Source organism: Pristiophorus japonicus, chromosome 7 (assembly GCF_044704955.1).
Source record: "Pristiophorus japonicus isolate sPriJap1 chromosome 7, sPriJap1.hap1, whole genome shotgun sequence".
NCBI classification, from domain to species: Eukaryota; Metazoa; Chordata; class Chondrichthyes; family Pristiophoridae; genus Pristiophorus; species Pristiophorus japonicus.
In genome coordinates this window covers 170,104,124-170,127,750 of record NC_091983.1, presented here as the reverse complement: position 1 = coordinate 170,127,750, position 23,627 = coordinate 170,104,124, and the positions used below count along the sequence as shown (strand labels likewise).

At 44.3% G+C, this 23,627-nt stretch overlaps 1 protein-coding gene across 4 annotated transcripts in view; it reads left to right on the top strand.

Moving 5' to 3' along the window:
• LOC139267356 (uncharacterized) overlaps nt 1-23,627 on the top strand; it is a 177,815-nt gene that overhangs the window by 119,352 nt on the left and 34,836 nt on the right. For all 4 annotated transcript variants that reach the window (XM_070885560.1, XM_070885561.1, XM_070885562.1 and 1 more), the window contains 4 exons: nt 11,438-11,560; nt 17,512-17,640; nt 21,413-21,608; nt 22,551-22,675. In XM_070885560.1, coding sequence (XP_070741661.1) covers nt 11,438-11,560; nt 17,512-17,640; nt 21,413-21,608; nt 22,551-22,675 — 573 coding nt within the window. The remainder of the gene's footprint in view (nt 1-11,437; nt 11,561-17,511; nt 17,641-21,412; nt 21,609-22,550; nt 22,676-23,627) is intronic.

Below are 23,627 nucleotides of genomic sequence, written 5' to 3'. Positions count from 1 at the left end.
AAGGACCCCCAGGTCCCTCTGCACCGCAGCATGTTGTAATTTCTCCCCATTCAAATAATATTCCCTTTTACTGTTTCTTTTTCCAAGGTGGATGACTTCACATTTTCCGACATTGTATTCCATCTGCCAAACCTTAGCCCATTCACTTAACCTATCTAAATCTCTTTGTAGCCTCTCTGTGTCCTCTACACAACCCGCTTTCCCACTAATCTTTGTGTCATCTGCAAATTTTGTTATACTACACTCTGTCCCCTCTTCCAGGTCATCTGTGTATATTGTAAACAGTTGTGGTCCCAGCACCGATCCCTGTGGCACACCACTAACCACCAATTTCCAACCCGAAAAGGACCCATTTATCCCGACTCTCTGCTTTCTGTTAGCCAGCCAATTCTTGATCCATGCTAATACATTTCCTCTGACTCCGCGTACCTCTATCTTCTGCAGTAACCTTTTGTGTGGCACCTTATCGAATACCTTTTGGAAATCTAAATACACCACATCCATCGGTACACCTCTATCCACCATGCTTGTTATATCCTCAAAGAATTCCAGTAAATTAGTTAAACATGATTTCCCTTTCATGAATCCATGTTGCGTCTGCTTGATTGCACTATTCCTATCTCGATGTCCCGCTATTTCTTCCTTAATGATAGCTTCAAGCATTTTCCGCACTACAGATGTTAAACTAACCGGCCTATAGTTACCTGCCTTTTGTCTGCCCCCTTTTTTAAACAGAGGCGTTACATTAGCTGCTTTCCAATCCGCTGGTACCTCTCCAGGAAGCAAAGAGTAGGAGTAAATGGGTACTTTTCAGAATGGCAGGCAGTGACTAGTGGGGTACCGCAAGGTTCTGTGCTGGGGCCCCAGCTGTTTACACTGTACATTAATGATTTAGATGAGAGGATTAAATGTAGTATCTCCAAATTTGCGGATGACACTAAGTTGGGTGGCAGTGTGAGCTGCGAGGAGGATGCTGTGAGGCTGCAGAGCGACTTGGATAGGTTAGGTGAGTGGGCAAATGCATGGCAGATGAAGTATAATGTGGATAAATGTGAGGTTATCCACTTTGGTGGTAAAAACAGAGAGACGGACTATTATCTGAATGGTGACAGATTAGGAAAAGGGGAGGTGCAAAGAGACCTGGGTGTCATGGTACATCAGTCATTGAAGGTTGGCATGCAGGTGCAGCAGGCGGTTAAGAAAGCAAATGGCATGTTGGCCTTCATAGCAAGGGGATTTGAGTACAGGGGCAGGGAGGTGTTGCTACAGTTGTACAGGGCATTGGTGAGGCCACACCTGGAGTATTGTGCACAGTTTTGGTCTCCTAACCTGAGGAAGGACATTCTTGCTATTGAGGGAGTGCAGCGAAGGTTCACCAGACTGATTCCCGGGATGGCGGGACTGACCTATCAAGAAAGACTGGATCAACTGGGCTTGTATTCACTGGAGTTCAGAAGAATGAGAGGGGACCTCATAGAAACATATAAAATTCTGACGGGGTTAGACAGGTTAGATGCAGGAAGAATGTTCCCAATGTTGGGGAAGTCCAGAACCAGGGGTCACAGTCTAAGGATAAGGGGTAAGCCATTTAGGACCGAGATGCGGAGGAACTTCTTCACCCAGAGAGTGGTGAACCTGTGGAATTCTCTACCACAGAAAGTTGTTGAGGCCAATTCACTAAATATATTCAAAAAGGAGTTAGATGAGGTCCTTACTGCTAGGGGGATCAAGGGGTATGGCGAGAAAGCAGGAATGGGGTACTGAAGTTGAATGTTCAGCCATGAACTCATTGAATGGCGGTGCAGGCTAGAAGGGCCGAATGGCCTACTCCTGCACCTATTTTCTATGTTTCTATGTTTCCCGAGTCCAGAGAATTTTGATAGATTATAACGAATGCATCTGCTATAACTTCCGCCATCTCTTTTAATACCCTGGGATGCATTTCATCAGGACTAGGGGACTTGTCTACCTTGAGTCCCATTAGTCTGTCCAGCACTACCCCCTTAGTGACAGTGATTATCTCAAGGTCCTCCCTTCCCACATTCCTGTGACCAGCAATTTTTGGCATGGTTTTTGTATCTTCCACTGTGAAGACCGAAGCAAAATAATTGTTTAAGGTCTCAGCCATTTCCACATTTCCCATTATTAAATCCCCCTTCTCATCTTCTAAGGGACCAAGATTTACTTTAGTCACTCTTTTCCGTTTTAGATATCGGTAAAAGCTTTTACTATCTGTTTTTATGTTTTGCGCAAGTTTACTTTTGTAATCTATCTTTCCTTTATTGCTTTCTTAGTCATTCTTTGCTGTCGTTTAAAATGTTCCCAATCTTCTAGTTTCCCACTAACCTTGGCCACCTTATATGCATTGGTTTTTAATTTGATACTCTCCTTTATTATCTTGGTTATCCACGGCTGGTTATCCCTTCTCTTACCGCCCTTCTTTTTCACTGGAATATATTTTTGTTGAGCACTATGAAAGAGCTCCTTAAAAGTCCTCCACTGTTCCTCAATTGTGCCACCGTTTAGTCTGTGTTTCCAGTCTACTTTAGCCAACTTTGCCCTCGTCCCACTGTAGTCCCCTTTGTTTAAGCATAGTACGCTCGTTTGAGACACTACTTCCTCACCCTCAATCTGTATTACAAATTCAACCATACTATGATCACTCATTCCGAGAGGATCTTTTACTAGGAGATTGTTTATTATTCCTGTCTCATTACACAGGACCAGATCTAAGATAGCTTTCTCCCTTGTAGGTTCTGTAACATACTGTTCTAAGAAACAATTCCGTATGCATTCTATGAATTCCTCCTCAAGGCTACCCCGTGCGATTTGATTTGACCAATCGATATGTAGGTTAAAATCCCCCATGATTATTGCTGTTCCTTTTTCACATGCTTCCATTATTCCCTTGATTATTGTCCGCCCCACCGTGAAGTTATTATTTGGGGGCCTATAAACTACGCCCACCTGTGACTTTTTCCCCTTACTATCTCTAATCTCCACCCACAATGATTCAACATTTTATTCATTAGAGCCAATATCATCTCTCACAACTGCCCTGATATCATCCTTTATTAACAGAGCTACCCCACCTCCTTTCCCTTCTTGTCTATCTTTCCGAATTGTCAGATATCCCTGTATGTTTAATTCCCAGTCTTGGCCACCCTGCAACCACGTTTCTGTAATGGCCACCAAATCATACCCATTTGTAATGATTTGTGCCGTCAACTCATTTACTTTATTTCGAATGCTGCGTGCGTTTAGGTAAGAGTGTTTTAATACTAGTTTTTAAACCATGATTTTTAGTTTTGACCCCTCCTGCAGCCCCTTTATATTCATACATGTTGTCCCTTCCTATCACCTTGTGGTTTACACTTACCCCAGTGCTACTCTGCTCTGTTGCCTCCTGCCTTTTGCATTCTTTCTTGGTGTCCTGTTCATCTGCGCTCCCACCCACTCTAACTAGCTCAGAACCCTCTCCTGGGTTCCGAATACTCCTCGCATTGCTGCAATGAGCTTTCAGGCTTTCCTTTTTATTACACTTTGACCCTTTAGAATTTTGCTATACATTGGCCCTTTTTGTTTTTTGCCTTGGGTTTCTCTGCCCTCCACTTTTACTCATCTCCTTTTTGTCTTTTGCTTTTGTCTCCATTTTGTTTCCCTCTGTCTCCCTGCATTGGTTCCCATCCCCCTGCCATATTAGTTTAACTCCTCCCCAACAGCTCTAGCAAACACTCCCCCTAGGACATTGGTTCCGGTCCTGCCTAGGTGCAGACCGTCCGGTTTGTACTGGTCCCACCTCTCCCAGAACCGGTTCCAATGCCCCAGGAATTTGAACCCCTCCCTGCTGCACCACTGCTCAAGTCACCTATTCATCTGAGCTATCCTGCGATTCTTATTCTGACCACCTCTAGAAACATGCTATCCACGACGTTCTCAGCCTCCCGCATGCACTGCAATGACTCCAACTGCTGCTCAAGCTCCGAAACACGGATCTCGAGTTGCCGTAGCTGGCGACACTTCCTGCGCATGTGGTCTCCCAGGCTACGAGAAGCATCCATTACTTCCCACATGGCACAGGATGTGTATTCCACGGGACTGAGCTGCCCTGCCATGCCTCTATTTAATATACTATGAAATTAGTTTGCAGAAATAAACTTAAGATTAAAAAAAAAACATTCACCAGCTACTCACCAATCAGCTCTTTCCCTTTTGCCAACATCACTTTTTTTTTTTCTCGAACATCACTCTTTCCAATTCTGCCTCTGTTGAGTCGCTGCCGCTCAGGTCTGCTCTGCGCTCCGCCGATTCTGCTGTCGCTGTTTAAACCGCCTCAGGCTGCTCCTACGCTGCTGTTTGAACTTTATTTTTGGAGTCTCCAAACTTCCTTTAGAAGTCCTTCTCAAAACTCTTTCTTGCTTGGGGAGTTTCCCAAAAGTGTTACGGAAAGCTAAAAAATGATTTCCCATTGTGATTCCCATCTTGATCTTTTATTTGTTGGAAGAGGAAGAGGAGGTGGAACAGCAGCTCCCCAGGAAGCCAGGTTTAGAAGAAGGTAGTGCTGCAGGAGCTCCAGATTCTCCCGTAGAGAGCCAGCCACTGAGTGTATCGGCCCATTTCTGATCTTTGACCATGGTCAGCAAAAACCATGTGTGGGTGCTGGTCTTCCCATGGCTCCATCCTTTACAGCAGTAGCAGAATTAGTTCCCAGGATTTGATTTTCCCACTCCACCTGCTGTTCCTCCTCCTGTTGCCTGATACCCATGGAGTTGTGAATGCATTTTTGGGGAAATATCAGTCTGCAAAATATACATTAACAGCAGCTTGCAACCATCAGACCTCCTTTTACTGACCTTTTGAGGTCTTTAACCCTTATTCTGCATTGGGCAAGGATTCTGGTAGGTTATGGAATTGCGACTCATTCCTGTGTCACTTTCTTCAAAATGTTCCTAACTGCTGTATTGGCCTATCTATTGTCACCCACTCCCACCATTACATCCTTTCCCACCGTGTATCTAATTTCTCTCTCCCTGGGTTCATTTTTGATGCATAATTTGAAATTGCTGCATGCTGGTACTGCTTTAAGAGCAGTCCAGCTTTAAGAGCAACATTTTCACCTATATCAGAGAGTCCTTCCCTTTACTCCCTCGCAATGAATTTCCTGGGTCTCCTAGCATAACTGGACATAAGGTTTTGACCCACCAGTATACAGTAGTTGGCTGACCCTGGAATTGGGGTTTCACGTCAGCCTGGTGATTGGTCAAGAGTCGCACTCTACTACACTTATGGCAGCGGATTAAGGGACTTGGAATTTCAAATCCTCTGTATTTTGTTCCAATTTTTGTATAATACCTGTACTGGTAACCCAATATATTTATTGCTGACACATATTCCTCCATTAGAGTGGAAGCAAGTCTTCCTCTATTTTGAGGGACTGCCTATGATGATGATTTCTCCATTGTCATCTCAAAATTGATGCACGTTTAATAGTCCACCCACTGTATACAGCCCAACTTAAAGCTCAGAATACCATAGAAACATAGAAAATAGGTGCAGATGCAGGCCATTCGGCCCTTTGAGCCTGCACTGCCATTCAATATGATCATAGCTGATCATTCAACCTGTGTACCCCACCCCAACCTTCTCTCCATACCTCCTGAACTCTTTAGATGCAAGGGCCACATCTAACTCCCTTTTGAATATGTCCAGCGAACTGCACTCAACAACTTTCTATGGCAGAGAATTCCACAGGTTCACAACTCTCTGGGTGGAAAAAGTTTCTCCTCATCTCGGTCCTATATGGCTTACCCCTTATCCATAGACTGTGTTCCCTGCTTCTGGACTTCCCCGCTTCTGGACTTCCCCAACATCGGGAACATTCTTCCTGCATCTAACCTGTTTGGTCTGTCAGATTTTTATACGTTTCTATGCGATCCCCTCTCATTCTTCTTAATTCCAGTGAGTATAAGCCCAGCTGATCCAGTCTTTCCTCATATGTCAGTCCTGCCATCCCGGGAATCAGTCTGGTGAACCTTCGCTGCACTCCGTCAATAGCAAGCACATCCTTCCTCAGATTAGGAGACCAAAACTGCACACAATACTCAAGGTGTGGTCTCACCAAGGCTCTGTACAACTGCAGCAAGACCTCCCTGCTCCTGTACTCAAATCCCCTCGCTATGAAGGCTAGCATACCATTTACTTTCTTTACTGCCTGCTGTACCTGCATGTCTACCTGCATGACTGATGTACCATGACACCCAGGTCTCATTGCACCTCCCCTTTTATGAATCTGTCACCATTCAGATAATAAGCTGCCTTCCTGTTTTTGCCACCAAAGTGGACCTCACATTTATCCACATTATACTGCATCTGCCATGCATTTGCCCATTCACCTAACCTGTCCAAGTCCCTCTGCAGCCTCTTAGCATCCTCCTCGCAACTCGCACTGCCACCCAGCTAAGTGTCATCTGCAAACTTGGAGATATTACATTCAATTCCTTCGTCTAAATCATTAATGTATATTGTAAATAGCTGGGGTCCCAGCACTGAACCCTGCGGCACCCCACTAGTCACTGCCTGCCATTCTGAAAAGGACCCGTTTATTCCCAATTTTTGCTTCCTGTCTGCCAACCATTTCTCTATCAATACATTACCCCCAATACCATGTGCCTTAATTTTGCACACTAATCTCTTGTGTGGGACCTTATCAAAAGCCTTTTGAAAGTCCAAATACAACACATCTACTGGTTCTCCCTTATCCCCACTCTACTAGTTACATACTCAAAAAAAACTGAAGAAGATTTGTCAAGCATGATTTCCCTTTCATAAATCCATGCTGACTTGCACCGATCCTGAATAAGGGAATTAAGGGTTACGGGGATAGGGCGGGTAAGTGGAGCTGAGTCCATGGCCAGATCAGCCATGATCTTATTGAATGGCGGAGCAGGCTCGAGGGGCTAGATAGCCTACTCCTGTTCCTAATTCTTATGTTCTTATGTTCTGTCACTGCTTTCCAAATGCGCTGCTATTACATCTTTAATAATTGACTCCGGCATTTTCCCCACCACCGATGTCAGGCTAACCGATCTATAATTCCATCTTTTCTCTCCCTCCTTTTTTAAAAAGTGAGGTTACATTAGCTACCCTCCAATCCATAGGAACTGATCCAGAGTCCATGGAATGTTGGAAAATGATCACCAATGCATCTACTATTTCTAGGACCACTTCCTTAAGTACTCTGGGATGCAGACTATCAGGCCCTGGGGATCTTTTGGCCTTCAGTCCCTTCAATTTCCCTCGCACCATTTCCTGACTAATAAGGATTTCCCTCAGTTCCCCCTTCTCGCTAGACCCTCGGCCCCCTAGTATTTTTGGGAGGTTACTCGTGTCTTTCTTAGTGAAGACAGAACCAAAGTATGTGTTCAATTGGTCTGCCATTTCCTTGTTCTCCATTATGAATTCACCTCATTCAGACTGCAAGGGACTTATATTAGTCTTCACTAATCTTTTTCTCTTCACATATCTATAGAAGCTTTTGCAGTCAGTTTTTATGTTCCCGGCAAGCTACTTCTCGTACTCTATTTTCCCCCTTTTAATTAAACCCTTTGTCCTCTGCTGAATTCTAAATTTCTCCCAGTCCTCAGGTTTGCTGCTTTTTCTGGCCAATTTATATGCCTCTTCCTTGGATTTAACACTTTCCCTAATTTCCCTTGTTAGCCACAGTTGAGCCACCTTCCTTTTTTATTTTTACGCCACACAGGGATGTAGTATTGTTGTGGTTCATCCATGTGATCTTTAAATATCTGCCATTGCCAAGCCACCGTCAACCCTTTAAGTATCATTCGCCAGTCTATCCTAGCCAATTCACATCTCATACCGTTGAAGTTTCCTTTCTTTAAGTTCAGAACCCTAGTCTCTGAATTAACTGTGTCACTCTCCATCTTAATGAAGAATTCTACCATATTATGGTCACTCATCCCCAAGGGGCCTCACATGTCTAGATTGCTAATTAGTCCTCTCTCGTTTCACAAGGCCCAGTCTAGGATGGCCAGCACCCTAGTTGGTTCCTCATAAGAACATAAGAATTAGGAACAGGAGTAGGCCATCTAGCCCCTCGAGCCTGCTCCGCCATTCAATAAGATCATGGCTTATCTGGCCGTGGACTCAGCTCCACTTACCCGCCCTCTCCCCGTAACCCTTAATTCTCTTATTGGTTAAAAATCTATCTATCTGTGACTTGAATACATTCAATGAGCTAGCCTCAACTGCTTCCTTGGACAGAGAATTCCACAGATTCACAACCCTCTGGGAGAAGAAATTCCTTCTCAACTCGGTTTTAAAATTGGCTCCCCCGTATTTTGAGGCTGTGCCCCCTAGTTCTAGTCTCCCTGACCAGTGGAAACAACCTCTCCGCCTCTATCTTGTCTATCCCTTTCATTATTTTAAATGTTTCTGTAAGATCGCTCCTCATCCTTCTGAACTCCAACGAGTAAAGATCCAGTCTACTCAATCTATCATCATAAGGTAACCCCCTCATCTCCGGAATCAGCCGAGTGAATCGTCTCTGTACCCCCTCCAAAGCCAGTATATCCTTCCTTAAGTAAGGTGACCAAAACTGCATGCAGTACTCCAGGTGCGGCCTTACCAATACCCTATACAGTTGCAGCAGGACCTCCCTGCTTTTGTACTCCATCCCTCTCGCAATGAAGGCCAACATTCCATTCGCCTTCCTGATTACCTGCTGCACCTGCAAACTAACTTTTTGGGATTCATGCACAAGGACCCCCAGGTCCCTCTGCACCGCAGCATGTTGTAATTTCTCCCCATTCAAATAATGTTGCCTTTTACTGTTTTTTTTTCCCAAGGTGGATGACCTCACACGACATTGTATTCCATCTGCCAAATCTTAGCCCATTCGCTTAACCTATCCAATTCTCTTTGCAGCCTCTCTGTGTCCTCTACACAACCCGCTTTCCCACTAATCTTTGTGTCATCTGCAAATTTTGTTACACTACACTCTGTCCCCTCTTCCAGGTCATCTATGTATATTGTAAACAGTTGTGGTCCCAGCACCGATCCCTGTGGCACACCACTAACCACCGATTTCCAACCCGAAAAGGACCCATTTATCCCGACTCTCTGCTTTCTATTAGCCAGCTAATTCTCTATCCATGCTAATACATTTCCTCTGACTCCGCGTACCTTTATCTTCTGCAGTAACCTTTTGTGTGGCACCTTATCGAATGCCTTTTGAAAATCTAAATACACCACATCCATCGGTACACCTCTATCCACCATGCTCGTTATATCCTCAAAGAATTCCAGTAAATTAGTTAAACATGATTTCCCCTTCATGAATCCATGCTGCGTCTGCTTGATTGCACTATTCCTATCTAGATGTCCCGCTATTTCTTCCTTAATGATAGCTTCAAGCATTTTCCCCACTACAGATGTTAAACTAACCGGCGTATAGTTACCTGCCTTTTGTCTGCCCCCTTTTTTAAACAGAGGCGTTACATTAGCTGCTTTCCAATCCGCAGGTACCTCCCCAGAGTCCAGAGAATTTTGGTAGATTATAACGAATGCATTTGCTATAACTTCTGCCATCTCTTTTAATACCCTGGGATGCATTTCATCAGGACCAGGGGACTTGTCTACCTTGAGTCCCATTAGCCTGTCCAGCACTACCTCCCTAGTGATAGTGATTGTCTCAAGGTTCTCCCTTCCCACATTCCTGTGACCAGCAATTTCTGGCATGGTTTTTGTGTCTTCCACTGTGAAAGACCGAAGCAAAATAATTGTTTCTCAGCCATTTCCACATTTCCCATTATTAAATCCCCCTTCTCATCTTCTAAGGGACCAACATTTACTTTAGTCACACTTTTCCGTTTTATATATCTGTAAAAGCTTTTACTATCCGTTTTTATGTTTTGCGCAAGTTTAATTTCGTAATCTATCTTTCCTTTCTTTATTGCTTTTTTAGTCATTCTTTGCTGTCGTTTAAAATGTTCCCAATCTTCTAGTTTCCCACTAACCTTGGCCACCTTATACGCATTGGTCTTTGATTTGATACTCTCCTTTATTTCCTTGGTTATCCACGGCTGGTTATCCCTTCTCTTACCACCCTTCTTTTTCACTGGAATATATTTTTGTTGCGCACTATGAAAGAGCTCCTTAAAAGTCCTCCACTGTTCCTCAATTGTGCCACCGTTTAGTCTGTATTTCCAGTCTACTTTAGCCAACTCTGCCCTCATCCCACTGTAGTCCTCTTTGTTTCAGCATATTGGTCTCGAAAACTGTCCCTTAATACAGTCCAGGAACTCCTCCTCCAGAATATTGCTACCAGTTTGGTTAGCCCAATCAATATGTAGATTAAAGTCACCCATGATAATTGCTTATGTTCCTAATTTCCTGTTTGATGCCGTCCCCAACCTCCCTACTACTGTTTGGTGGTCTGTACACAACTCCCACTAACGTTTTCTGCTCTTTGGTGTTTCGCAGTTCTACCCATATAGATTCCACATCATCCACCCGAATGTCCTTCCTTACTATTGCGTTAACCTCCTCTTTAACCAGTAACGCTACCCCACCTCCTTTTCCTTCCTGTCTATTGAATATCCCTGGATGTTGAGTTCCCAGCCTTGGTTACCCTGGAGCCATGTCTCCGTAATCCCAATTACATCATATCCATTAACAGCTATCTGCACAGTTAATTCATCCACCTTGTTACGAATGCTCCTCGCATTGAGACTCCGAGCCTTCAGGCTTTTTTTTTTAACATTCTTTGTCCTTTTAAAATTATGTTGTAATGTGGCCCTTTTTGATTTTTGCCCTTGATTTCTCTGCTCTCCACTCATGTTTTTCTCCTTCCTACCTTTTGCTTCTGCCCCCTTTTTTACTTCCCTCTGCCTCCCTTCATTGATTCCCATCCCCCTGCCATATTAGTTTAAACCCTCCCAACAGCATTTGCAAACACTTCGCCTCGGACATTGGTTCCGGTCCTGCCCAAGTGCAGACTGTCCGGTTTGTACTGGTCCCACCTCCCCCAGAACCGGTTCCAATGTCCCAGGAATTTGAATCCTCCCCCCCCCCCCCCCCCTTGCACCATTCCTCAAGCCACGTATTCATCTGAGCTATCCTGCGATTCCTGCTCTGACTAGCACGTGGCACTGGTAGCAATCCTGAGATTACTACCTTTTGAGGTCCTACTTTTTAATTTAACTCCTAGGTCCCTAAATTCAGCTTGTAGGACCTCATCCCGTTTTTTTTACCAATATCGTTGTACCTATATGCACCATGATAACTGGCTGTTCATCGTCCCCCTGCAGAATGCCCTGCAGCTGCTCCGAGACATCCTTGACCTTTGCACCAGGGTGTGCTGTAAGAGTGGGAAATGAGTATAGACTTTTAACAAATGTTTATTTTCTGTCACTGGCAGGTCTGCGATTATAACACACCTATTATATTAGACACTGGCTCCGGTTTGATGAAAGCTGGCTTTGCAAATCAGGAACTACCAACTACTATATTTCCAACAGTAATTGGACGACCCAAATATGAGGTAAATTTTGCTGACAATCAGCTCACTATGAAGCACCCAGACTGATCATAAACTTTAATAGCACATTTTATGAAAGAAAGAGTCTTTATATAGAGCCAGATTTTGCAACATACAAAACATCAGCCTTTGTTGGAGCTAGCTTTTAAGTTAAAGAAAATTACTGTACTACTGGTCTCTCAAGTAGGGAATTTAGTCATTAAACATAATGAGGTTAGCAATTAACGGCCTTAGTTTGACAAGACCTGTTATATGATGCCACAGTACCTTCCAGGTTAAATCTACTGATTGCTCTTCTCAGAAGTTTATTTTACCTAGCCATTTAAAAATATGTACTGTTATATATGTAAACCTGTAAATACCTTGTTTAACCACCAGAGGGCTCATCCCATGGCGTCCCAAGGGATCCCACAATCCCTTGGGAGCACCTGTACATAAGGAGGCCTCACAGGCTGGAGAGGCACTCTGGAGACCTGTAATAAAGGACTACAGTCACACATTACTTTGAGCTTATAGTATCTGGTCAAATTCTTTATTCAAGATATAACAACTGGCGACGCGATACAGATGACGAACCCCACCTCAACAATGCAGAGAACCATGGGCATCCTGGAGAAATTTTCGGAGGGAGATGATTGAGAAATCTTTGTGGAGCGACTCAACCAATACATTGTGGCCAACGAGCTGGAAGGAGAAGCGAACGCTGCCAAACGAAGGGCGATCCTCCTCACCGTTTGTGAACATATGGCCTCATGAAATATCTGCTCGCTCCAGCGAAACCCACAAAGAAGTCATACGATGATTTGTGCACACTGGTCCGGGAGCATCTAAACCCGAAGGAAAGCATTCTGATGGTGAGGTACCAGTTCTACACGCACAAGAGTTCTGAAGGCCAGGAAGTGGCGAGCTACGTCGTCGAGCTAAGGCGCTTTGCAGGACATTCCGAATTTGAAGGACACTTGGAGCACATGCTCAGGGATTTCTTTGTACTTGGCATTGGCCATGAAATAATACTTCGCAAACTTTTGACTGTAGAGACCCCAACCTTGAGCAATGGCATAGTGATATCCCAGGCGTTCATCGCCACCAGTGACAATACCAAACAAATCTTTCAGCACACGAGTGCTGCTGCAAGTACTGTGAACAAAGTATCGTTGTTTTCGAATCATAACATACAGGGCAGGACTCACATGGTTGCAGCTGCACGTCCGCCGATGTCTGAGTCCACCATCAAGGGTGGTGAATGCAAGGCCATTAACACCTTGTTGGCGCTGCGGAGGTGATCATTGTTTCCATTCATGCCGCTTCAAAGGATACATTTGCAACGGCTGTGGAACAATGGTACACCTCCAGCGTATGTGCAGGCGCGCTGCAAACCTTGCCAAGCCTGCAAACCACCATGTTGCAGAGGAGGACAGATCCACGTGCCAGAGCCTTAGACTGAGGAGTCAGAGGTACGTGAGGTGCACACATTTACCACAAAGTGTCTCCCGATAATGCTGAAGGTTGAATTAAATGGACTCCCGGTGTCAATGGAGCTGGACAAGGACACGAGCCAGTCCATAATGAGCAAAAAGACTTTCGATAAATTGTGGTGCAGTAAGGCCTCAAGGCCAGTCCTGACCCTCATTCGTACTAAATAGAACGTAAACAAAGGAACTGATTCCCGTAATCGGCAGTGCTACCGTAAAGGAGCGGTGCACAAGTTACCACTCTGGGTGGTACTGGGCAATGGCCCCACGCTGTTCGGCAGGAGCTGGCTGGGAAAGATACGCTGGAACTGGGACGACGTCCAAGCGCTCTCTTCCGTCGACCAGGTCTTAAACAAGTTTACCTCGCTGTTCGAACCAGGCATCGGGAAGTTCCAAGGAGCAAAAGTGCAGATCCACTTGATTCCGGGGGTGCAACCCATCCATCGCAAGGCGAGAGCGGTACCGTACATGATGAGAGAGAGGGTGGAGATCGAGCTGGACCAGCTGCAACGAGAGGGCATCATTTCGCCGATCGAATTCAATGAGTGGGCCAGTCCAATTGTTCCAGTTCTCCAAGAAGACGGCACCGTCAGAATCTGTGGTGATTACAAAGTAACCATCATCATTTCTCCCTGCAGGATCAATACCCACTACCAAAGGCAGATGACCTATTTGCTACCCTGGCGGGAGGAAAAACATTGACGAAGCTGGAGTTGACCTCTGCCTACATGACGCAGGAGCTGGAGGAATCATCGAAGGGCCTCACCTGCATCAACACGCACAAAGATCTCTTCATTTACAACAGATGCCCGTTTGGGATTCGATCATCTGCGCCAATATTCCAGAGGAACATGGAAAGCTTGCTGAAGTCGGTCCCGCGCACCGTGGTCTTCCAGGACGACATCTTAATTACAGGTCGGGACACCGTCGAGCACCTGCAGAACCTGGAGGAGGTTCTTAGTCGGCTTAATCGTGTAGGGCTCAGGTTAAAACGCTCAAAGTGCATTTTCCTGGTGCCTGAAGTGGAGTTCCTGGGGAGAAGACTCACGGTGGACGGCATCAGGCCCACCGATTCGAAGACGGAGGCAATCAAGAACGCACCAAGACCACAGAACATGACAGAGCTGCGGTCGTTTCTAGGACTCCTGAACTACTTTGGTAACTTCTTACTGGGTCTTACCACTGTTAGAACCACTGCACTCTTTACTGCATAAAGGAGATAAATGGGTATGGGGTAAAAGCCAAGAAAATGCCTTTGAGAAAGCTAGGAAGCTGTTATGCTCAAACAAATTGCTTGTGTTGTATGATCCAGATAAGCGTTTGGTACTAGCATGTGATGTGTCGTCATACAGGGTCGGGTGTGTATTGCAACAAGCTAATGAATTTGGGAAATTGCAACCGGTTGCTTATGCATTCAGAAGTCTGTCTAAGGCTGAGAGGGTCTACAACATGATCGAAAAAGAAGCGTTAGCGTGTGTTTATGGGGTAAAGAAAATGCATCAATATCTGTTTGGGCTCAAATTTGAATTGGAAACCGACCATAAACCTCTTTTCTGAAAGTAAGGGGATAAATACGAATGCATCGGCCCGCATCCAGAGATGGGCGCTCTCATTGTCCACATACAACTACGCCATCCACCACAGGCCAGGCACAGATAACTGTTCCGATGCTCTCAGTAGGCTGCCATTGCCCACCACGGATGGAGATGACACAGCCCGCAGATTTAGTTATGGTAATGGAAGCTTTCGAGAGTGAGCAATCACCCTTTACCGCCCGACAGATTAGAACCTGGACGAGCCAGGACCCCTTACTGTTCTTAGTAAAAAAAAAACTGATTGCTCCACAGGAGTTGGTCTAGTATCCCGTTAGAGATGCAGGAAGAAATAAAGCCGTACCAGCGACGCAGAGATGAAATGTCCATTCGGGCAGACTGCCTCCTATGGGGTAATCGGGTAGTGATGCCAAAAAAGGGCAGGGACACTTTCATGAGTGACCTCCACAGTACCCACCCAGGCATTGTAATGATGAAAGCGATAGCCAGATCCCACGTGTGGTGGCCCGGTATCAATGCAGTCTAAGAGTCCTGCTTGCACAAATGTAACATATGTTCACAGTTAAGCAATGCACCCAGGGAGGCGCCACTAAGTTTATGGTCCTGGTCCTCTAAACCGTGGTTCAGGGTCCATGTCGACTATGCAGGCCCATTCTTGGGAAAAATATTCCTTGTGGTTGTAGATGCGTACTCCAAATGGATTGAATGTGAGATAATGTCGGCAAGCACGTCTGCTGCCACCATTGAAAGCCTGCGGGCCATGTTTGCCATGCACAGCCTGCCTGATGTCCTTGTGAGTGACTAGGCCGTGCTTCACCAGTGCCGAGTTCAAAGAGTTCATGACCCACAATGGGATCAAACATGTCACACCTGCCCCATTTAAACCAGAGTCCAATGGTCAGGCAGAGCGAGCAGTGCAAGCAGTCAAGCAGAGCTTGGAGGGTAACTGAAGGCTTACTGCAGACTCGCCTATCCTGAGTCCTGCTTAGTTACCGCACAAGACCCCACTTGCTCACTGGGGTTCTCCCCACTGAACTCATGAAAAGGGCACTTAAGACAAGGCTCTTGTTAGTCCACCCTGATCTACACGAACAGGTAGAGAGCAGGCGGCTTCAACAGAATACATATTATGATTGCACAAATGTGTCACACGAAATCGAGATTAATGATCCTGTATTTGTATTGAACAATGGACAAGGTACCAAATGGCTTCCCGGCACTGTCGTGGCCAAAGAGGGGAGTAGGGTGTTTCTGGTCAAACTTTCAAATGGACTTACCTGCAGAAAACACTTGGACGAAACCAAACTCAGATTCACGGACTATCCAAAGCAATCCACAATAGACTCCACCTTTTTCGACCCCCTAACACACACAAGTGGCAACTGACCCAGTGGTTGACCACGAAGTAGAACCCATCACCTGCAGCAGCCCAGCAGGACTCACCACTCCCAGCAGCCCTGCAAGGCCAGCTGCGCAGCAGCCCAGCGAGGGCCTAACAAAACCAGCATTTGCATCGAGACAATCAACCAGGGAAAGGAAGGCCCCAGATCGACTCACATTGTAAATAGTTACACTATTGACTTTGGCGGTGGGGGCGAGTGTTGTTATATATATAAACCTGTAAATACCTTGTTTAACCACAGGAGGGCTCAACCACTGGTGTCCCAAGGGATCCCACAATCCCTTGGGAGCACCTGTACATAAGGAGGCCTCACAGGCTGGAGATGCACTCTGGAGACCTGTAATAAAGGACTACGGTCACACATTACTTTGAGCTTACAGTATCTGGTCAGATTCTTTATTCAAGACATAACATGTACAGTGTCTCAAATCTGGCTGTCCGAAAATGAATATATGAACAATGATGGACAGATAAAGTCCATCAAGCCTGTCCCACCATTGCGATACCTTGTGTATCACAGTATATACACTTTCCACCCCACACAAAACCATGTAATCTCTGGGAGAGGCTAAAAAACCCAGGCCAATTTGGGAGAGAAAATCTGGGAAATTCCGTTCCGACCCATCTAAGTGATCAAAACTAGTCCAGGAGATCACCCTGATCTCCACCCCAGCCAAGGCCTCCTGCTCAGCCTCCAATGCCTCCTCCACCCTCTCCTATTTCAAAACTAGTGTTTCTCACGTGCTCTGCAGATTCTCTCCCGATTTTAACTCCAGGCATAGAACAGTGAGCAGTGAGCAAAACATCTGCCTGTTCCTACCAGTGGAAGGCCCAATCCATTTCAAGGGCCGGGCCACTGCCACTGCCAAGCTGCATACCCCAAATAGGATTCCTGCTGCAGTTCACCAGCTCCAGCCAGTGCAATATAGGGCTTCCTGCTGGCCAACCTGGGAAGGTGTCGAAGGGAGACGAATACAGGGCGAGTGGCCATTCTACCTAGTCCAATTTTATTCTCCTGATTCTAGATTATGCTTCCCCGCCCACCTCAACACCAGCTGCAGAGTCCCATCTCTGTCCTGTGAAATTCCCTTTTTAAAACATTTTGGGGTGAGATTTACCTTAGGCGATAGTCCACCCATTTGGGAAAGTGTTAAACAGAATGCCGTTGTGCTGTCGCCCATTTTGCACACTCGCCCAAGAGAAATTTCACCCCCTCGTCTTCAAAATCTTCCTAAAAGATTTATCACCTGTATCTTTTGGTCTCTAGTTTCTTATTGTCATCCACTTGTACCCCTTGTGAAATGCACTGAGACATTATTCTATGGGAGGGACATTATATAAGTGTGTGTGTAATCGTAATCCCAATTTTTCCAGATTCACGCTGCCCACACTTTTACAAATGGATATATAATCCTGGTAGTGTGAACTTAGAAAATGACCCTGTAATATCAGAACATAACACAGCCTGACTCTATGGTCAAGGCAATCTGTTAACCTGTTTTCCAATTCTCTTTGTTTTGTCTTCAGAATGTTTGTAATGGGAGGAATCAGCGAGATGTTTATGTTGGCCATGATGCTCAGCACATGCGAGGTGTTCTTTCCTTGCACTACCCGTTGGAACATGGAATTGTGACCAACTGGGATGAAATAGAAAAGGTACGCTTGGGCGAAACAGATTTTACTTTGACAGTTATAGATTTCAGAATATTTAGCATATATTTCTCCAAAGCTTAATGGGCAAAGACCCTTACCCGTACGGACCATAAAGCCCCAGGTTTGGTTCCCTGGTGTTGAATTTGCTGGTCTCCGCCAGGGCAGCATTGGGATGTTCTAACTGACCAACGTTAGTAAGCTGGATAAAATCAGTCAGGGTTCCCACTCCTGATTTCTACCTGCACATCCCGGCTGTAAAGTGCATGGATGTGGGCATTTGAGGGTGGAGATTCCAATTGGTGAAGTTCATATACAATTGCAAAGCTACCTTATGCTACAGGGCTGTGAGTATCTAATTTTAAATGGATTGGCAACTGTGTAAGAATAGTGCACACAAGAATCTACAAGGGAATTAAGCTTTCTTTGAACTTTCTACACTTAGTGTTTGGACTCGGCCACAATGCCCCCAAAGTCAAATAGCCAGCCAATCCTTAACTTAAGGCATAGCTATTTGGATGAGGTATTGGACAGCGGTGGTCACCCATTTGTACCGTACCTTTGAGAAATGGGGAGAATAATGTAAGCGTAACAGATTCAAATTTAGATTTGATTCTAAGGTTTTTTTGTAGAATGCTTAATTTGGCTCTTGAATTATCTTACATATGCCAACCCCGTTAACCCATTTAACTCTTGGCTCGCCCCAAGGTGTCATAGGTACTGACACTATAGGGTTAATGTAACTGAGAAAAAGGAGAACTTCTGGAATATGTTCAGAGTCTTGACCCTTGGTTGAACTGTTGACTTTGGGAGGACTCCAACAAGGTACTGTTTTGGATACTATTAAATTAAAATATTTGCACACTGTTTCGTTGCTAACCTCTGAACACACCCTGAATGAATCATCTGTAGTATTCTTTCTAGTTGGCTTGCTGTTTTAACTTTAGTTATCAGTTTACATGCATTATAATTATACTATCATTATTTTAGCTGCCACAATCATGCTTGTCTCCTATCTGAACAGATTTTGAACCTAACACTGGGTTTACAAGCATCTTTCTCATGAAACTTCTCTTTATTTCCAAATTAAACTTCTGAACACTAACTTCCAGAATCAAGGCAAGATCCTCTCCCTTTAAGTTTATCTGATCCATTTAATGCCTCTTCAGTGAATTTATACATTTAATGGGTCCAAGTTTGCCGCCCCCCAACCCCCGGTTAAAACTTTCTACACTAAAAACTTACCTCGGTATTCTCCCCGCTCCTTGGAACGTCACAGGCGTTGGCGTAGCAGCACAAGCAGTGGGGGGGGCGGAGCCAGGTCCCAGCGCTGAAAACAGTGCCGGGACCTCTGCACATGCGTGCTCCTCGCCCCCAGAATCTCTGCAGGCTGTGTGGGAGAGGCCCGAAGCACGCCGCCCCTAGTCCTGGCCGAATGGGCTTCCTCATTGGCTTTCCCTGCCGCGTTCAGCCCCCCACCCCCCCTTTTTAACTAATGCCGCGTTCAGCCTCGCCCCCCCCTCCCCCTTACCGATGCCACATTGAGCCTCGCCTCCCGGTGTGGGTCTTACCGCCCCTAGCCCTGGCCGAATGGGCTCCCTCATCGGCGGCCTGCTGCTAGTGTTTTTCTACAGTAAAGCTTTCCTGAAGGTAGGACTTCTGTTTTTTATTTATTTATTGATATGGTCCTAAATTCTTGTTTGATTTACATTCAAGTTTACTCTTCATCTGCTTTCAAAAGGAATTCTGTAAAATAGGTTTGCTGAAACTCTTATTTACAGGACTTGCTATAATGTATTTGCTAGTTTACCAATCCATTTGTAATCTAGCTGTTTAGTGCTTTGTAAGTCTTGGTGCTAGGTGCAGGTCCTCTCAGCTTCCTTGTATTTTTTATTTGTTATTGAATGCTTATTTTTGTGCTTTATTTAGTGCATTGTGCTTTAAATGTACTTACTTGTGCTGATTTCTTAGCTCACCGCAAGGTTTTACTGTGCGGCCACAAGTGACCACCTATGCTGGCCTAAGTTAGTTTGGAGTAACTTTTAGCTGTCTAAACTTGGTTAAATGGCCGAAACAGGCGTAAGTGGCTGGTAACGCCCCCTTTTGGAAAAAAAACTAAACTTAAAAAAAAAACCTAACTAACTCATTTAAACTGGAGCAAATTAAATGGGCAGAATTACGATTTTTAAGATACTCCAAAAAAATCTAGTTGCTCCCAAAAAAACGGAGCAACTCCTACGCAAACTTGGGCCCAATAAAACTATACAAACATACTTATCAAAATCAGCGTTTATCATTTTGAATGATCATTTTATTGTCAATAAATTTAGTTGCATGCTTCTGCTGTTCAGAAGAATTGTTTATCTAGAAAGCCTTTGCTTGCCAAAGTCCCCTCAAAGCCAGTAGTTCAACCAAGGCCCAATGAACACGTTTCAGAAATTCTCCTTTTCCTCAGTTACATTAACCCTATAGTGTCAGATTAGCACAGCTTTTCTTACAACTGGATTAAAAAAATACATTTTAAAATGTTCTTCTCCCTTTCTTTAATCCTACATTACAGCCAAAACTTTAAATTTTACATGAAATAGTTTTGCATCACATGATTTTCAGAAGTGATTTCCCCCCCCACCCACATGTTCCACTCTCCCAAGTAAAAAATTTAGCAATCCTTTATCTACCCATCTACTCTGGTAGGGTTAGATGATGTAGTGTGGGAGGAGGCTTGTGTGGAGCATAAACACTGGTATAGACCAGTTGGGTTGACTGGCCTGTTTCTGTGTAACTCGGCCCATCCCAAAGTAACATAACTGAAATGAGCTCTGGCTTTGATAGAAATATTCTGGAAAATTATGTGAGCCTTGTGCTTAGCGTTTGATTTTAAACAGTGTACAGAAATTGATTTTGTTATTATGGCCCTATTCAGAAAGCATTCATAGATATTCCAAGTAAATAAAGTAAGAAATATACAAAATACAGTACTGCACAGATGGATCAAAATTCACAGATCTATTTTTGCTGTTTACTTTAGACATTGTCTCACTCCTCCTCCTTCCCAAGAAGGATAAGAGCAGCAATATCTTGGGAATTCCGTCATCTCCAAGATCCCCTAAAGTCGCATACCATCCTGACTTAGACATATATTCATTGTGGTTGGGTCAATATCCTGCAATTTCCCTCCTACCTCCATTGTGGGAGCACCATCACCACAAAAAATTTCAGGAATCCAAGGAAGGCCCACCATTACCTTCTCAGGGCAACTAGGGATGAGCAATAAATGCAGTTTTGCCTGCATTCTGAGCACATAAAAAAAACTTGAAATTTATATTATATCTTTCACGTTCTCCAGATATCCTAAAGTGCTTCACAGATAATGAAGTCACTGTTGTGTAATCGAACACAACATCTAACTTGCACACGGCAAGTTCCCACAAACATCAGATGAGATAAAGGAACAATTATTGGTCGAGGCCAGGGCACTGTGAGGGCTCCCCTGCTCCTCTTCAAATAACGTCAAGAATCGTTTACATGTTGAACTGGGCTTCAAATTAGTATCTCACTTGAAAGACAGCACCTGCGACAATGCAGCACTCTCTCAGTATTGCAAAAAACGATTAGCCTAGATTGTGCTTTAAAATTCATAGGAGGGCTTGAACTCTCAACCATTCTGGTTCAGGGGTGAGAGTAACGACATGGAGCCATGTTGACAGCTAAAGCAAATTTATTGAATATTGTTTGATGAAAACAATAAAGGATTCAATAATAAATATATTTATTTCAGATCTGGCATCATACATTTTATCATCAACTCCACGTTGACCCAGAAGAGCACCCAGTCCTCCTGACCGAAGCAGCCATGAACCCACACCAGAATCGAAAGCGAATGGTTGAAATCATGTTTGAAGTCTTTAATGTACCCTTTTCTTACGTGGCCATGCAAGCTGTCTTAGCACTTTATTCTTCAGGGAGAACTACAGGTATATGAATTTTTTTTTTTCAATGTGTACTTTTAAGGTGAGGCATGTTAGTGCTATGAGTGGAACTCATCCTGTTGGAGACACCCACTGTCAACATCAGCTAACACTAGGGGTATGCTATACGCCACCAGGTCAGCATAGAAAGGATAGACAGTTTGCTCTATGAAGAGATGAGAAGGGCATGTCAGAACAGGAAAGTTACAGAAACCGTGTCAGTCATGGCTCAGTGGGTTGCACTCTTGCCTCTGAGTCAAAAGGTTGTGGGTTCATGTCTCACTCCAGAAACTTGAGCATAAAAATCTAGGCTGACATAATGCAGTACTGGGGGAGTGCTACACAGTCGAAGGTGCCATCTTTTGAATGAGGCGTTAAACCGAGGCCCCGTCTGCTCTCTCAGGTGGATGTAAAAGATCCCATGGCACTCAACCTTGTCCGTCTGCAATTAGAAGACAGAAAAAAAAAGAACTTTCAATTTATCGAGAGAGTTATCCCTCGCGTCCAGGCCAGTATTTATCACTCAATCAACAAAACATTGTTGTTTGTGAGAACTTGCTGTGCCCAAATTGGCTGCCGCGTTTCCCACATTAAAACAGTGACTACACTTCAAAAGTACTTCATTGGTTGTAGAGCGCTTTGCGACGTCCTGAGTCGTGAAAGGCTAGAGATTTAATGGTAGAATTCTATCAACCGAATATAAACTAGGAAAATCAAAATAATTTGGAGTCCGAGTTTTTGGTTATGTTTATCAAAGTGCTCAACAACAACAACAACTTGCATTTATAGATTGACCTTGATGCAGAAAAAGGCCCCAAAACTCTTAGTAATTAACTAATGTTCTGAAATACACAGTTTCAAGAGTTTGATAACATTCCCAACATTTTCTATGCCCCAAACTACTAGATCTTAAGCACTCTCTGACTTTTTTTTTTCTCCAAATGACAGGTATAATCTTGGACTCTGGAGATGGAGTCACACACACTGTACCGGTGTATGAAGGGTACAGCCTCCCTCATGCCATACAACGCTTAAATCTGGCTGGTCGAGATCTCACAGAATATCTTAAAACGGTGTGTAAGATTTTTATTTTAAAATAAACAGAACATCTAGCAGGTTGGGTGGGTGCACCATCACCATAAGGACTGGAGCACTTCAAGGAGAAGTTCACCATCACCTCAGATCAACTGGGGATCTGGCTTTGCCAGTATTACCCATATCCCAAGAACAGGTTTTTTTAAATGTTTCTACTGACTATGTAATTGCATTCATTGGCCTTGGTGTAAATGAATTAGATTTTGTTAGGCATGGGAATTAAGGGTTAGGGAACCAAGCAGACAGATGCACTTAAAATACAGATCAGCTCTTATCTAAATGAATGGCGGAACATGCTCGAGGGATTGAGTGGCCTATTTCATCATCACAACATTGTGATCTTTTTACCAATCCAGTTACATTTTATGAACTGATTTTCACATGGCAATCAACCCTGTCCGTCTGCAATTAGAAGACAGAAAAAGAGAAAGAACTTTCAATTTATCTAGTGCCTTATCAAATCCTCAGGATAGTCTAAAGCACTATAGGGTTATGGTCGCATAGTGGTTATGTTACTGGACTAGTAATCCAGAGGCCTGAACTTAATGATCTAGGGACACAAGTTCAAATCCTACCAGCTGGGGAATGTAAATTCAGCTAATTAAATAAATCTGAAATAAAAAGCTAGTATCAATAATGGTGACCATGAAGATTGTCCCGTAAAAAACCATTTGGTTCACTATGGTCCTTTAGGGAAAGAAACCTGCCGTCCTTACCCGGTCTGGCCAATATGTGACTCCCGACCCATAGCAATGCGATTGACTCTTAACGGCCCTCTGTGGTTTAAGAAGGTGGCTCACCATCATCTTCTGAAAGGCAATTCGGGATGGGCAGTAAATGCTGGCCAGCAACGCCCACATCCTATGAGAGAATTTTAAAAAAAAACAACTTTACAGCCAATTAATTATTTTTGAAATGCAGTCACTATTG